The sequence below is a fragment of the Microplitis demolitor genome, chromosome 10, assembly GCF_026212275.2.
Source record: "Microplitis demolitor isolate Queensland-Clemson2020A chromosome 10, iyMicDemo2.1a, whole genome shotgun sequence".
NCBI lineage: Eukaryota > Metazoa > Arthropoda > Insecta > Hymenoptera > Braconidae > Microplitis > Microplitis demolitor.
The window spans coordinates 2645159-2660174 of record NC_068554.1 but is presented as its reverse complement, the minus strand read 5'-3'; the positions used below and the strand labels follow the sequence as shown (position 1 = coordinate 2660174).

Below are 15016 nucleotides of genomic sequence, written 5' to 3'. Positions count from 1 at the left end.
TGTTGTTGTCATCGCATCAGTCATAACTTTAACAATAGAATAATTATTTTTCCACATACTACTAAATTTCCTCCTATAAAAAATCCCAGTACAAAATTAAATTTATTAAAATAAAATAAAATCCAAATGTACGCGTTTAAATTTTAAAATATTTATACTGAGAGTAAGTTCATGACAGAAAAATTTTTAGTTTTCTCATCTCAAGTCTGCTGAGGTTAGAATTTTCAATAACCTACTTTTGTAAAATGATTGAGTTTAATCAACTATGCAAACAAACAAAAGCCAAACAATTAAGTATTATCGTACATATATGCACTTTACCGTAAAACAATCATAAATTGCTATCAATAAAAAAATTGAAAATAATTTAAAATTACTAGTTTTATTTTCTTGTGTCAACGTGTCAACAATTGCAATCACATGCTTCTATTTATCAGTAGATCTAAAATTAATTTAATTTAATTACATAATAATAAGTGGAATTAATATGAGTATAAATGCAGCAGACGAGACAATTTATAAATTTTAAATAAATAGATAAGTAAATTAAAATAATGAAATTTAAAAAAATGCACGTATGGATTTTGCATTTATTTAAATATGCATTTTTTTATTTTTTCTCTATTTATATTTAGTTCATTTATTATAAAATTTAAAAAATTCACAATTATTTGCTACATTCACACTCGTGTACGAACTTTTTTTAATGACACAAAAAAATTAAATATTTAAAATAATAAAACTTTAAAAAATGCATGTACTTAATTTTGAATTGCCTAAAAATGTATTTTTTTTATTTTTATTTTAATTTATCATTTGAAAGTTTAAAAATTTTCAGACGCCCGCTAACTTCACTATCATTCATTCAGATTCATAAATTAATTTTTTTTTCCACAGATTTAAAATAAAGCAACAGATTAAATGGTGCTCACAGGTGCCATGGAAAGAAGAATAAAATTAAAAACACTTAATAGCCACATAACTTGCAAAATATGTCGTGGTTATTTAATTGACGCAACAACAGTTACCGAGTGCCTGCATACTTTTTGTAAAAGTTGTCTAGTTAAACATTTGGAGGAAAAACATACATGTCCAACATGCCAAATAGTTATACATCAGTCACATCCATTACAGTATATAAGTTTTGACAGGACAATGCAAGATATTGTTTACAAACTTGTTCCTGATCTGCAAGAAAGTAATTCATTTTTTTTATACCATCAATTATTTATAAGTTTTTTAATGGAGATTTGAAAAAAAGGCGGGGGACCGGGAGATTTTAAAAATCAATTACCGGAACCTGAAAATTTTACTCTGAAATTTTGAAAGCTGGTGTCTAGTTATGATTTAAATGATTGATCAGATGAAATAATTAAAATAATTAATTATTTGTTTGTTTGTTTGATAGATGAGATAAAAAGGGAACGTGAGTTTTATCGAGCACGTGGGCTGCCGTGTCCGAAAGATGTGTTACCAAACGCTGGTGATGTTGAAGATGAAAAAGCCTCGGCGGATGCACATGCGGAGGCTGATTATCATCGTGCTGATGAACAAGTCAATGTTTGTCTTGAGTGTATTAGTACTAATTTAAAAACACTAAAAAGAAGATTCATAAGATGTTCGGCACAGGCTACGATAACGCACTTAAAAAAATTTATTGCCAAAAAAGTTCTAAATGGATTAGAAAAATATCGTGACGTTAGTATATATTTGTAATTATTACTATCAATAATTAATTGTGATTTAATATTTTTTTAATTTTTATAGATTGACATTCTGTGTAATGATGAACTCTTAGGTAAAGATCATACACTAAAGTTTGTCTACGTAACACGATGGAGGTTTAGGGACCCACCCTTAAGATTACAATACCGACCAAGAATAGATATTTAAGTCAACACATATATTTAATAACAATCAAGAGTTATTTTATAATTTAAATAACTTTTATTATTTGACTACTCTTCCAGTTTATTTTTATTTCAACGTGAGATAAAAGACCTAGTACCCGATTAGGAAACTAATACTCGATCATTACATGTATTTGTATGTCGATATTTAGTAAAATTTAGTATATATAAATATACAAATACATGAGTGATCAGGTACTAATTCCCTGATCGGGTACTTGCTTTCTAATCAGGTACTAGGTCTCTTACCTTATCATTAATTAGCAATCTAAGTACTTATTGCATATTTAAAGACGACGTTAGCAAATCACCCAAAGTATTTTTTTTTGCATTAACATGAATTTAATTATTTAATTATTTATATTTTTAATTAAATTAATTATTGATTATTATTATTATTATTATTATTATTATTTTTATGATAAGTGTGTTTATATTTTGTTTAGGGACAATAGTTTTAATGACTTGATTTATTTTTTTCTTAAATCATTTATTATTTTATTTTTGAAATGCAATTTATTGTAATGATTTAGAAAATTATTTTTTTCATTTTTTATCAATTGACGAATTTTAAAATTCAAAAGTGAATTAATTTGAAAAATTTTTATATACTTGATTATTATAAATTAATTTAAAAATTTAATCATGTTTGACTTTATTAATTGACTTACAATTAATGTTAATTTTTCATTTTGATGATAAAAAAAAAAAGTTTTTTAGTTTTAAATTTACTAAATTTAATTTTAAAATTAAATAAATTTTGAGTTGATTAATTTGTAGAGAAAAAAATATGACAATTGCTCTTTAAATAATTAATATTATTATTGATAATTAATAATTAATATCAGAGCCAAGTCAAAAGTGTGAATATTTTTTTTTTTTATACATAACTTTGTATATTTATGCACATATATATCGAAGTTTATTTAAAATTATAATCATGTTTGAAAAAAAATTTAGAATAATATTTTAAAAAAAAAGGTACTGATGAAAAATATTTTTTGACTAATTTGAAGGTTAATAAATATTCTAAATAAACTTTGATAAATTACCGCTTGTAGAAAAATAATTAACGAAATGGAACCGGGTATATTATTTGTTGAGCAAGTGTGTGATTGTATATAATAGAAAAAAATATCAGACTAAAATGAGATATATAAGATAAAAACAATAAAAAAAAGTTTGGATAAAAAAAAAGAAATTTTAAAAAATTAATTGACATTATTAAAACAATTAGAAGCATTGTCAAAGCTTGTTTATTGAACACAGTGTGTCAGTATAAATTATTATAAAATAAATATGTTTTGTACAGTATATTAATTTGTTTCAATTTTTTAATCATTTTTAAAATTACGATTACCAGCGTCCCTATAAATTGTCGAATAATTTAAAAATTGTAAGACTTTCTAGTAAACGATATTTAATATTTATAATTTTTTTTACAATTAAATAGGGCAGAGATGCCGTTTTTGGCCAGTATTGGACGTGAAAAATTTAAATAACATAATTTGTTAAATATACAAACACATGTAACTTTCTATATTTTTTTAAAGATACTTTTATCCCACTTAAATACAAGATTTTCAAACTTCCCGCTATAAGAATATAGAATTTTCAAAAAAAGGCAAGTTATTAGTTTCGGTCTGATTTTCTAAAATCAACGCTTTCATCAGATGTTGAAGTTTTGAGGTCTAAGGAATCTATTCTATTTCCGAAAAGATGTCCACGAGTGTATTAGATTTTAAAGTCGATCGGTCAAGTACTTCACGAGTTGTAAGAATTTTTGGACCAGCCATTTTTTAAGCTCAAAGAGCTTAAAGCTTACTAATAATGTCTTCGAGCTCTCCAAGGGAAGTTTTGGTGTTGGCCCACAGGGTCAACTGTTTTTCGGTTTTTTTTTTTACTTTTTCATTAATTTAATAAAAGTTTTAAATGTCCAAAAATGGAACAGTGGCTATAAGTGGTATTTCTACCCTAGATAAAATATGACTTGTATAAAATATAAACTATCTAGCCTGTAAGTATTAAAATATATAATTTATATCAATGTTAATAATTTGAAGTTAATTGATTGATTTAATATTTCAGCTGATTAATGAAAAATAAATCATGTCCAGTTCAATCTCTCCTCTTAACTCGCCGCACAATACTCTTTCAACCTGATTCTTTTCTTCCCATACGTCCCAGGTTTTCACTTCCTTACACTATAGTAGATGTGACAATGTTTCGAGGTCATGACCGCATAGTCTGCAAGACCATTCAGTGTATCCTTTCTTGAAAGCCCTGCCAATATTCCCACATCTTAGTCTTGCCCATTGTTCTTTGTCCTCCCTTTTAATTTTGTCTTTGTACCAGTAATTGTTTTCGTCCATCTTTATTAATATTTCCTTTTATATGTTGTTGTAACTGGATTCTTCTATTGCTTTTTTGTCTTTATCTCTAAGCTTCTTTCTATATCTTTCTATTTCTTCATCAATTCTCTGCTCTATTTTATCGATTTCTTCTCTCTGGTAAATCATGTTCACTACATCGCATCCCATTTGCTCCAGAGCCGCTTGCACGCTTTTACCCCATTTCGACGGATTTTTGTTTAGTGTCCCTCTCATCTCTTCTCTCAGTACAGTTTTAGGCCATCTCTCCTCTTCCATTCTCAAGCAGTCTTTAATGTATCTCGCTGTTCTTTCTCTTGCAGTTACCTGGATGCTCTCAACCTATAAATTATTTATATTTATCTCCTATCTAATATTTTGATATTTAATTTACAAGAATTAAATATGTCTAGTAGCTGGGGTTTGTAATCCTGTGGCTAATTTTACTGCATTTTTTAAATTTTACTTGCTTAATTAATTTAATCAGATAATTATTCGGGTGGAAATAAGCAGCTTTAATTCTTGAGCAAGCTCAACGTGGAAATTTTAATTAATTTTATAACTAATGAAATTTAAATGAATAAATATTGAATAATATTTAAAAAAATAAATTTTTATCAATTAAGAATTCATGTAAATTTATAAAACTGCACGATGTAAATATTAATGAGGTATACATAACATTTTCTCGCTTAATTATAACATGATTGAAATTAGTCAGTTTGTTCAAGATTTAAAAAATCACTGAACCAGATACTTGCGTTAATTGGCACCACACTTTAATTGATTTAAAACAAATAATTGTTCATTTAAATCTGTTTAATTATTTGGGCAGTGTCTGGGATGTCGGAGTTAATGTCTCAGTAAGCTGATAACAGAAACTATAAAAATCATGAGTTACCATGTCCTGGTTACAATTATTGTTTTCTCTTGAAGAAAAACTCCGCAGTTTATTTGTAAGTATCCTTGAATTTTTTTAAATTTAAAATTTATAATAATAATTTTAAAAAAAATTAAAATTCAATTTTATTTACAGCTTCTGCATCAGTGTGACGTGACTAAATAAAATGCAAGGGCAATTTTTATTAATCCTTTCCATTGGAATTCTAGCCAATGCTTGTCCTAATACTAATGACTGCGCACAAAAATGTCAAGATAATTGTTCTGGAGATGCATACCAGAGTCGTACACTATCATTAACTCGTGATGAAATCAACAGACTTAAAATTACGTTTAGTTACTCGTATGAATTACCAGTAAACTTTGGAACTACATGGCTTTTGGCGTAATTATTAATTTTCATTAAAAATGCATAAAAATTATCCTTAATTTGTCTAATTATCATTACCAATTTTATTTATCACAAAAATTAATACCACCTTCATATAGAACAGTAAATTTTCGTTTTTTTGAGTACCCACAAGTCTATATTTGCGTCAAATGAAAATCAACATATTTTTATATATCAAATTTATGAAAAAAAATTATTTTATCAAAACATATTGATGTGGGTACTCAAACTAACGGAAATTAAGTTTTTTACTCGGTCCTCATACTTTGAATCTGAAAAAAAATTATCTCGATTCCTTGAATTGAAAAAAACCTAACTTTCTGATTTTAAATTTAGATTATGTCAAATTTACCCAGAGTACTATGAGAGGTACCCAAATTACATAGGAATACCAGATTTCGCTTTGTTAAATAACGAAAGCTTTATAAAAATAGGAGCCTCATACACCGAAGCATTTAATGATCTTGTCAGTTTTGTGATTGACAACTCATTTAGTAACGAGGAACTTTTTATAAAATGGCCATGCCCATATGCAAAAGAAGGATACAGTGAGCACGATATAAAGGTAGAAAAATATTCACATTGATCTCCTCATTTTTCATAAAATTAAACGCTAAATTTCAAATAATTTTTCAGAACGTCCAGGACGTCTTCATCAGCGTTCTGCGTTGTATCCAGGACAACTTCACTCAAGCAGATGCCGATGCTTGGAACAAAGCCTGGACAATAATTTGGCGTAATTACACCGCAGGTGCTCGAAATGTAGAGAATAAGTAATTTTGACATCACAAGTCAATTATTCTCGGAATAAAAATTCCTTCAAGTAAACTTTTAATATTTGTATTTTATTTCATACGCTCACAAAGTAATTAAAATATATTTAATTTGAATTTATTAATTACTCATTAAGTGTACGCAGATGTTTTAAAAGTGATTTAATCGTATAGATAATTAAAAGTTTAATCCAAAGTAAATACCATTAATTTTGTTTTATTTCCTTCCTCAAGTATAAACAATTGGGGCAAAGTGGGCCGTATGAAGAATTTCATGTGGCCCAAAATACTTCACCAGCAATTCTACTCATATTTAAATCAATAATTTATTCCATGAATAAAATTTATGTAATTAGATTTTTAACTTCAATAAAAAAGTATTTAATATTTTCAAATTATAGGAAACTATAAATAAGTCATAAATATATATATGAAAATAATTTAATTTCCTATTTAGTAATAGAAAATAAATCAAACATATAAATAATATAAAATAAAACAATTACCCATGACATTAAAAAATGATAAATAACCGGTTTTTGAAAGTGCCGCGTTTTTAAAAAATGCGCGCGCACATTTAAAAAACAAGCGCGCGCATCTCCCATTCTCCGTAACATAAAATTGTTAAATAACGAGTAGAACAATGAGTTGTTGCGTGTGTAAAAATTAAATGTCTATGTAATGTAATCATATATACATATATATAACCTATACCGTAATTTGCATACATACATTTATAAAATAAAATACATTCACATATCGCACAAGCATGCAAAAGTTACGAGTTACAATTCACGCTCACAGTTAAGTTTGTCTGTAATGTGAAATACGAGCTAAGAGTAATAGCGCAAGTGTCCATCGGATTATAATATCGTAAACAAGACCGAATGGATTTAACCTCATTGGGACATTTGATTGATTTAAGTATAATTCCAATCGTTAAAAATATACTGGAGTAGTAAAAAGTTTTATTACAACTGCGACTCCTACTACTACTACTTTTAATTAAAAAAATTAAAATAACAATTGAATGTTATATTTGAAGTACGCCATTGCTATTAGTTACTTATTAAATAGATGAGTCTTCAAGACAGTCTTTTTGCAGAACAAGTCGAATACGACGTGACATTATTTGCCAAAAATACAACACATAAGAGGTGAGTAACCGTTACCAAGGATTATTATTTTAAATATAATAAATAGAATATTTGTATTTTTATAAGCATACAAATAATTATTTAAATTTAAAAAAAATGTTCATATTTTATTTTCACTACGTCGCTGAAATTTATATGGAGTAAATTTATTCAGCTGAAAAAATATGATCCTGAAGTTAACAGACATTACTAATTTTTTGAATTTTTTTTTTAACAAATCAATTACAAAAATAAAAAAATAAAAATATGCACTTGTAGAAAATAAAAAAAACTATGTGCAATTTTTTCAAATAGTTTTTTAAAAATATTTTATCGTTTTTAAAAAAATCTAAAGATAATTTGACGTTAACTAACTTCAGTATCTAGAAGACAATTGATAATTTTGGACTTTGGTAAAAATGCATAAGCAGAAAATTTAAAAATTATGTGTAATTTTTTGAAATATTTTTTTTTTTTAAATTTATCATTTTTAAAAAAATTCAAAAATTATTAGACGTCAGTTAACTTTAGTGTACTGTTTTTTTTTGTTTATATTCAAGCTGACGTCTAATAAAGAATTTTTAAAAATTGCGTTTGTAGTTTTAGTTATTTTCTACATGTGCATTTTTCTTCTTTTTTGTTTTTTTTAATTTAAATAGTTGTTTTAAATAATTTAAAAAAAAATACATAAGTATATTTTTTTTATTATAAATTTATGTGAATATTATAAAGGAAAGTTATAAAACGGCTTTGATTTTTTGTTGTTTATTTATTTCACGTGGCGTTTGATAACTTAAATAATTACGCAATTAGGTCGTATTCATAATAAACCCAATCGGTTACAACTTAATAGACATTCAGAGAATGTAAAATTTCATTTACGATGCAAAATATACTAGTTTATTCACTGTATCGTATTTTACATACATAAATATATATCTACATATATATTGATAGTTACCGTTAATGTAAGTATACGCTCACAGAGAAAATAAACGACAAGATTACATATATCAGCTCATATTATTTTATTTTTAATTCTTCGCATTAATTATATAAATATAAAATAAATAAATTGAAAGAAAATATCAAGTAATATTTCATTTAAATTATTTTTTAATGTTTGTAATTATAAAATTTGATATTTAGTTTAAAGAAATTTTTCTACGCATGGTTACATGAATTAATTTTCAATAATTTGCAAAGTAAAAACAATTTTCAAATTATGATTTTATACAATATATATATGTATGTATATTAAATTAATAATAGATTTAAGAAGACAAATATATGAAATCATTTAATGGTTCCCCAGTAATTCATTTTATATGAGACAGTCATGTCATTGTATACAAATAATATAAGAATATATATATTTAAAAAGTATACTGATAAATACACTCCCGGAAAAATCGGGAGTAAATTCAGAGTGATCAAGAATTTGATTTGAAGCCGAATTCGCTCCGTCACTCAGAGTTCCGGAGTTTAAAAAAATCATTCCGCATAAGAAGTGAATAAGGAGTTTGTTTTTCCAAAGTTTTAACATTAAAATACATTTCCTTTAGGAATTAATTTTACTCCGAACCGGAAATTCAATACTAAAATAAACTTCACTTCGGAGTAAATTTTACTCCCAGGGGATTAAATAAACAGTCATCCGCTCCGTATTTACTCCGGATTTAATTTGAAAATTTTTTACAGTTCATAAAAATTAATCTCTGTTTATAGATAAATTTATTAATTTCCACTCTAATGTAAATATAAAAAAAAATTAACAAAAATAAGTAATAACTGTCATCAGCTGAGCCATCGTTTGGTAATAAATAAATAAGCGGTAACTTATTTATCTGATATATTTCGTTATATATATATATATACATATAAATGTATGAGGAAGCCAACGAAAGAGAAAGTTAACAGAGTTATGTAAAAGTTTATAACTTGTATTGGATGTTGACGGTGGGGTTTTTGTAGACGATCTAGTTGTATGTTGTGTAGAGTAGTATTTTACTACACTCGATACCAACAACTACTCGTTTTGTATTACGTTCACATCCTCTTCTGCCGATGCCTTATTATTAAATATTTATTCTCACTTTTAAGTATTTAAATAATAGTGTATTAATTAATCACAGAGTACATAACTTGTTCATCAACTTTTACTTTCATGAATACAAAGAATTTTTTTTCATAAATATTTATTTATTAAATCAAATACAAATTGTTAATTATTTTTATTATTTACTTCACAGAGTTATCATTTTCCCGCCAGTTAATAATTACAGGCGATTTTTAATTCATTCAATAGTTCAAGATAATTTTAAAGACTTGAGTACATTTTCAATTGGACAAGGATACGACAGACGAACTGTTGTTTGTTTCAAATCTGATTTAATAAGGTATTTAATTTTATCATTCGTGATTAAAACTCAAGTCTTATTTGTTCATTTAAATAAAATTTATTATTGAAGAGATTTTAAATTGAATGGTGTCCAATCAAGTAATAAAACTGAGTCCAGAACTTGTAACTCTAACATGGGTGTCGAAGGACCTCTAACATCTATTGAAAATTCGAAACAAAAACCAGGTAATTGATTTATTTTACAACAGCAAATGTTTTATTTAATTACTTAACTAATTAAGTTTTTATTTATTTAAGTTAAATCAGCACCAGCTGTGGAAATTTATCGACCACCAGCTGCTAGAAGATTACAAACTCCCACTACCTCTTCAGAAACTTCATCACAAGCAAAGTAATTTTTTTTTTTACTCATTCGTTATGGCTCCACACATTTTTAGTTATGAAATTTTAATCACTGCAATTTCCATTGATAATTAATTCTCAATCCGTTCAATTTTACGGCGAATTCGAGAAAGATTATGATTACTAACGACTTCAATCTTGCGATTTTTGTTTATTAACAAAATATTGTCGATAAATTTTGGTATTATCGATTTCTCGTAATGAATAATTTCAAATTTTGGAGCGCGTAAATAAATTCGAAGAGTTAAGATCCTATCCGCCAACTACAACCGGGCTAACGCATTGACCGCAACATTTTAGCTCCGGCATACTAGTAGAAAGGTAGTGTAAGACAGATTACGTCAACGTTAGCTTTCCTGGTGAGTCTTCGGCATATCATACTCGGTATGAAAATAAAACTATCACCCATGACATTTATGGCATTTTGAAATGCATAAATTTTGTGGTTAAATTGTGTTTACTTCATACTCAATGTAATTTGTTATCTAATAACATAAAAAATATCAGTCTGCCGTTAGATTCCTGTCAAAGAAATCCATGTGGGATTATATCGAAACTCATAGGAATTCATATCAGAAAGTATGGATTTATGTAAGAATCCTTAGGAATTAATATAGAAGTGTATGAATTTGTATGGGAAATCCACATAGGAAACGGAGTACCTGGATTTCCATTTTGACATGGCGCAGATTCCCATGGAAAATGTCTATGAAAATCCACATGGGAATCTAGTATAGACATGATGTAGATTCCTATAGGAAACCATGAGTATCTGGATTTCTATTTTAACATGGTATAGATTCCCATTAAAAATCTTTGTAAAAATAATACTAGATTCTCATATGGATTTGGCATGGTGTGGATTCCCATAGGAACCCATTTGAGAATCTATATCGGAATTTATGCTGGATTTCTATGAGAAACCATATGGAAACCCATCCGAAAACGTCATGTGGGAACCCATAGGAATCTAGGCTGGATTCCCATATGGATTTTTTTGATAGAGATAATTGTGTTCATCAATACCAAAAATAGGTGGAGCCTTAGCTTCATGTGTTTCTAAATATCGATTAATTAAAAAAATGTGTTTTCAGGACGAAACAAAGGCGACCTGATAGAGCTGTCTATGTACCGAAGCAACGGCGAAGCGTTGACGGGGACATGACCTCACAAAATGAAAGTCCAGCTCAGACAAAAAATAATTCCCGAAGATCCAAGACGTCTGTGGATCCACAGTCTTTGGAGTCAAGTGATGAAGGCTCGAGGAATTCAGCCGATGTAGAAATTAAAAATAATGCTAATGCGGAAACTCGAGATATTATTTACGAGCAAGTGGCGGACAGTGTCGCATCAAACACGGATGATCTAGAGGATGTGGAAAAAGTACAAGTAGAAGTTGAGTCAGTAGTTAATTCGAATGGTGTAGAAGGGCATTTCAAGTCCGATGAGTGCAGCGAACACTCAACGGACGTGTATGTTGATAAATTAAATGTTAAAAGTGATTTAGATAATCAGGAATGTGTTAGTAAGACTAGAAATTTAGTGTCCGATGTTTTAATAATATCGACATGTGATACCCAGAGTGCAATTGTTAATAAAAATGAAGATGTTAAAGAGGAAAATAATATTTTATCAAATGTTTCGCCGCTGAGATCACCGGAAAAGAAACCGAAGAAAGTTGCCAGGGCTAAGAGTAAACCGGCATCTCCTCCATCGCCTCCGGTTAAAATAAACCGCGACGAGTGCGACTGGGACAGTCTTTTTGATGACAATGGCGAGTGCTTGGATCCCACATTAATTGAAGAGGTAAAATATTCTTAAATATTATCATAAAAATCTCTTAATTAATTAATTAATTATTATTATTTTTAATAGTTGACTGCAGCAGTTGGAGAAGTGACAATAGAGCAGCCAAAAAACGACTACAAAGCATTTAGCAGACCTGTTGAAGTGTCTAATGACGAATTTGGACATGTTATAGAAATTTACAACTTTCCATCCGACTTCAAGACAAGTGATCTTGCAACTGTATTCAGTCCTTTCAAGAATGGAGGCTTTGAACTCAAGTGGGTCGATGACACTCACTGTCTTGGTGTATTTAGCAGTCCGCTCGTTGGTAAATAATCGCTTTCGTTATTTTATTTATCGTCATTGCAATTGCAAATAAAATAAATTTTATTTTTGTTAAACTACTTAGCTATCGTTGATAAATTTATTGCTATTGGATTAAGTGATTTAATATTTAAAATAAAATAAAAAAAATATTGTACTTAATTTGAAGTGATACCTTAGTTATGTAAATTAAATTAAAACTTGATTGTCAGTCTGGGAATTTAGTGCTAAGAATTGTATGTTACTCAATAGATTACCGTGGGTCAAGGCTGTAAGTAGGGCAATTTAGTTTGAGTTTAATACAAGTTACTTTCTACTTACTAACAAGCTTAAATTATGCAACACCTACACGTGTCGTTTTAAATCTAATCTAGATTATTATAAATAAAATTTCATTTCATTTTATTTTTTAAAGGCACTCTTAGACAATCCCACACTTTTCAAAAATTTTCAATGACGAATTGTCAAGGGCTTTGAAATTTTATTAATTAATTTTTAAAAAATTCAATCATTAATTAAAAAAAGAACGATTTCATCGAAATATAAATTTTTAGAAAAATTACGACCAGTTGTTATCAATTAGAAGTTAAAGGAAATTCGGTATATGAATTTTAGCTTAAAAAAATAATATTCAAGAAAACTCGAAGATCCCTGGTTCGAATCCAGGCTGCGACATTTTTTTTTCTTTTTATTTATTTATTATTATTGCGGTAATTTAAATTTGAAAAAAAATTATATTCATGGCCTCTTTCTCTTATAAATTTTTAATTAACTAAAAATTTTATTTTTTAGAAAATAAATTGAAGCTTTAATTTAACATTATGATAATTTATATTTATTTTGTTAATATTTAAAATTGTTTATGACAAATTTGCCTTCCGTGTAATAAAAAAAAAAAAAATCTATTTTTTTTTGTTTTCAGCTGCCGAGGTATTGGCGTCAGATCACGCGTTTGTAAAAACGCGTCCGCTGAGCGAGGCAACGGCATTGAGTAGAACAAAAGCTAGAAAAAGCGCTGAATTTTTACAGCCATACAGAAGTAGACCTGAAACATGTGCAGCGCTCGCAAGACGTCTTGTTACTGGAGCTCTCGGCGTTAGATTGGCAACTGCTAGACAAGAAAGAGAACACGAGAAAGTTGTATTGCGTGAAGCTAAGGGTAATGACACGTTGAATTATTAGAGAAAATTATCTATTTGCAATTTACTTATTTTTATTTCATTTTATTTTATTTCAGAACGACGAAGATTAGCCAATAAACAACGTGAAGATGCTTGGGAAGGTATTATCGCCCAAAAATGATGGAAATAAATTAATTAAATATTTTATTAATTATTCAATTTCACACTTTTAATATTTATCATTTTTTAATTAATTAGAAATGATAAAAAATTTTTTTTAAATTATCTGACGAATATTTTGATGAACAAAATTATCAAAACGTTTTTTAAAAATATATATCATCGTAATTATGATTATAATTAATGGCTAAATATTTAAAAGTGTGAAATTTAAATATTGATTGTACTATTTTTGTACACATGTGCCTTACTCATCTTAATTAACTTAGTAATTAAGTATTACACAGCGGATGGTTTTTTTTTTCACGATAAAAAAAAACTATCCTGTTTTTTTTGCCAGTAGATGAGTGTGGCGGGTATTTATTTAAATTGCAATGTTAGTGAATCAAAGATAATATTTTTAAATTAAATATTAACATGAAAAATATTAAAAATTAATAATAGTAATTAATTATTTATTATCGAGATTAAAATAATGAATCATGAAGTGAAAAAAAGGATAATTTGTCTTGTTTTAGTATATAAAGTTATATACTATTAAGAGTTTAAATGCAGCGCGTTTATTTAAAAACGTATGATGCAATGTTGAGAAAAAAAGTAAAATATAGTAAATTTATTAATGGTTTAATTTTTTTACCTCAAAAAACTGCCTCTGATATCACTAGTATGATAAATAAATAAATAGAAAAAATAATAAGCCAAAAGGTGAATATCAAACGACAATAAATCCTGAAGCAAAGTATAAAATAATAAACGAAAACAATGGTCAAGTAATTACAAATCACAAGATCTCTTGTTAATTAAATTTTAAATATATATACAACGATTTAATGTTAATTTGTGTGTTGTGTAAATGAACATTTTTTTTTCTATAGGGAGAGATGTCATTTTTGGACATTTATGAAATTTAAGTAAAATAATTTGAGAAAAACACAATAACAGTTAATTTTAAAAATGTGTATAAAGATACTTTTATCCTGCTATTAAAATGGAAATTTTATTTAGTATTTTCCCATTAATTTAAATAAAGTATTAAATGTCCAAAAATGAAGCAGTGGCAACAAATGCTACTTATACCCAATTGTACAATTAAGTAATTTAAGTTTTTGTAATTTTATTAATTACATACCACGCACAATCATGTCATGAAAATATAAAAAATTTTTTTCCTCAAATTTAAAATTTTCATTTAGAATAAAAAAAAAATGTTTAAAATATTTTTCTATAAAATTGTTACTGGTTAAAAAGGTTTTTAAATTTATCACAAGTACCTAGTCATTGTGCGGGCGAAATGTTATTAATAAAAAATAAATAGTAATAATAATCACAATTATAAAGTTATGATTTTCAAAAAAAAAAT

The 15016-nt window shown here is 27.2% G+C and overlaps 2 protein-coding genes across 4 annotated transcripts; both read left to right on the top strand.

The window, feature by feature from the left end:
- Positions 1 to 2: 2 nt before the first annotated feature.
- Positions 3 to 2495, top strand: LOC103569996 (polycomb group RING finger protein 3). Of its 3 annotated transcripts, none has more exons than XM_008547578.2 (4): positions 3 to 163; positions 898 to 1198; positions 1409 to 1698; positions 1768 to 2495. In XM_008547578.2, the coding sequence occupies exons 2-4, from the start codon at positions 922 to 924 to the stop codon at positions 1891 to 1893; spliced, it is 693 nt and encodes a 230-aa protein (XP_008545800.1). In that variant the 5' UTR covers positions 3 to 163; positions 898 to 921; the 3' UTR covers positions 1894 to 2495. The 3 variants fall into 3 exon arrangements, with proteins under 3 accessions (XP_008545800.1, XP_008545798.1, XP_008545801.1); XM_008547576.2 differs by having other exon boundaries at positions 3 to 214; XM_008547579.2 differs by lacking the exon at positions 3 to 163 and adding an exon at positions 283 to 302.
- A 4495-nt stretch (positions 2496 to 6990) lies between these two features.
- Positions 6991 to 14981, top strand: LOC103569997 (R3H and coiled-coil domain-containing protein 1). Its single transcript, XM_008547580.2, has 8 exons — positions 6991 to 7500; positions 9732 to 9878; positions 9951 to 10066; positions 10139 to 10232; positions 11338 to 12049; positions 12119 to 12359; positions 13278 to 13514; positions 13593 to 14981. The coding sequence occupies exons 1-8, from the start codon at positions 7421 to 7423 to the stop codon at positions 13655 to 13657; spliced, it is 1692 nt and encodes a 563-aa protein (XP_008545802.1). The 5' UTR covers positions 6991 to 7420; the 3' UTR covers positions 13658 to 14981.
- Positions 14982 to 15016: the final 35 nt, after the last annotated feature.

Bases quoted from the DNA above. Each gene is read 5' to 3' on its own strand.
- LOC103569996 (XM_008547578.2), top strand. From the start codon at position 922: ATGGTGCTCACAGGTGCCATGGAAAGAAGAATAAAATTAAAAACACTT. The intron at 1,199-1,408 runs GTAATTCATTTT...TTTGTTTGATAG, and splicing joins TGTTCCTGATCTGCAAGAAA to ATGAGATAAAAAGGGAACGT. The intron at 1,699-1,767 runs GTTAGTATATAT...TAATTTTTATAG, and splicing joins GATTAGAAAAATATCGTGAC to ATTGACATTCTGTGTAATGA.
- LOC103569997 (XM_008547580.2), top strand. From the start codon at position 7,421: ATGAGTCTTCAAGACAGTCTTTTTGCAGAACAAGTCGAATACGACGTG. The intron at 9,879-9,950 runs GTATTTAATTTT...TTATTATTGAAG, and splicing joins TTCAAATCTGATTTAATAAG to AGATTTTAAATTGAATGGTG. The intron at 12,050-12,118 runs GTAAAATATTCT...TATTTTTAATAG, and splicing joins ATCCCACATTAATTGAAGAG to TTGACTGCAGCAGTTGGAGA.